The following is a 790-nucleotide window of genomic DNA, read 5'->3' on the forward strand; positions in this document are numbered from 1 at the left end:
CTTGAAACTTCTAAAGTATACTAGTATCAGGGTTTTTTTAGTGTGCAGTGAGACACATTTTGGGCAATGAGAAAAGTAATTGTGCAGTGAAAATTATTACTTTGTGCAGTGCAAAAAAAGAATTTCAGGATGATATATTTTATTGTACATTATAAAACAATAATTTAGTAAACTTCAAAATAAAAAAATATATGTTTCTATTAAAATTAAAAATTGTTTATAAGTATTATTCATAATTATACTATTTTTTTAAAACAAAAAATATCAACCACCCTTAAGCACATGCTTGTGGTGGTGATAGATAGTTTTATAATATAATAATTTATATGAACAATTTAATTATAAATTGTAAATTAATAAAAATGGACAAGAACTGAATAATCAATCTATACAATTAGAATACTTATAAACTAAATTTAAATTACAACAGTTAAATATAATCTGAAATCTTTCAAGTATTAAAAATAATCAAATCTGAATTTCTTTTTTATTTCTATAGTTATACGATTGCCTTCTGGTTAGAATATGTCCCTTTTTATATTTACTGGCGTTGAGTTGTACTTTTTGGACCTAGATAATCTATGCATTTTTGACCAAACGCTTTTCTAAAATACTCCATTCTGACATCAAATGTCCTATTTTCTCTTTTAATAACCTTATTCATATCCAGAGAGGATTCAAAGTTTTTAATTATATATCTATAAAATAGTTATTTTTTTATATACAGACTTAAATGGTAACATATCTAATATCTTAAAGTTTTCTTTAGTTGAACCAATTAAAGTATTTT

The 790-nt window shown here is 23.0% G+C and overlaps 1 protein-coding gene across 1 annotated transcript in view; it reads right to left on the bottom strand.

Annotated features, from left to right (window-relative positions):
* The window catches only part of LOC100570441, a 5,071-nt gene extending 4,484 nt beyond the window's left edge, over positions 1-587 (bottom strand). The window contains exon 1 of the mRNA XM_029490034.1: positions 546-587. Within this exon, the coding sequence (XP_029345894.1) occupies positions 546-587 (42 nt within the window). The remainder of the gene's footprint in view (positions 1-545) is intronic.
* Between the last annotated feature and the right edge of the window lie 203 nt (positions 588-790).

This window comes from Acyrthosiphon pisum, chromosome A2 (genome assembly GCF_005508785.2).
Source record: "Acyrthosiphon pisum isolate AL4f chromosome A2, pea_aphid_22Mar2018_4r6ur, whole genome shotgun sequence".
Taxonomy (NCBI): Eukaryota; Metazoa; Arthropoda; class Insecta; order Hemiptera; family Aphididae; genus Acyrthosiphon; species Acyrthosiphon pisum.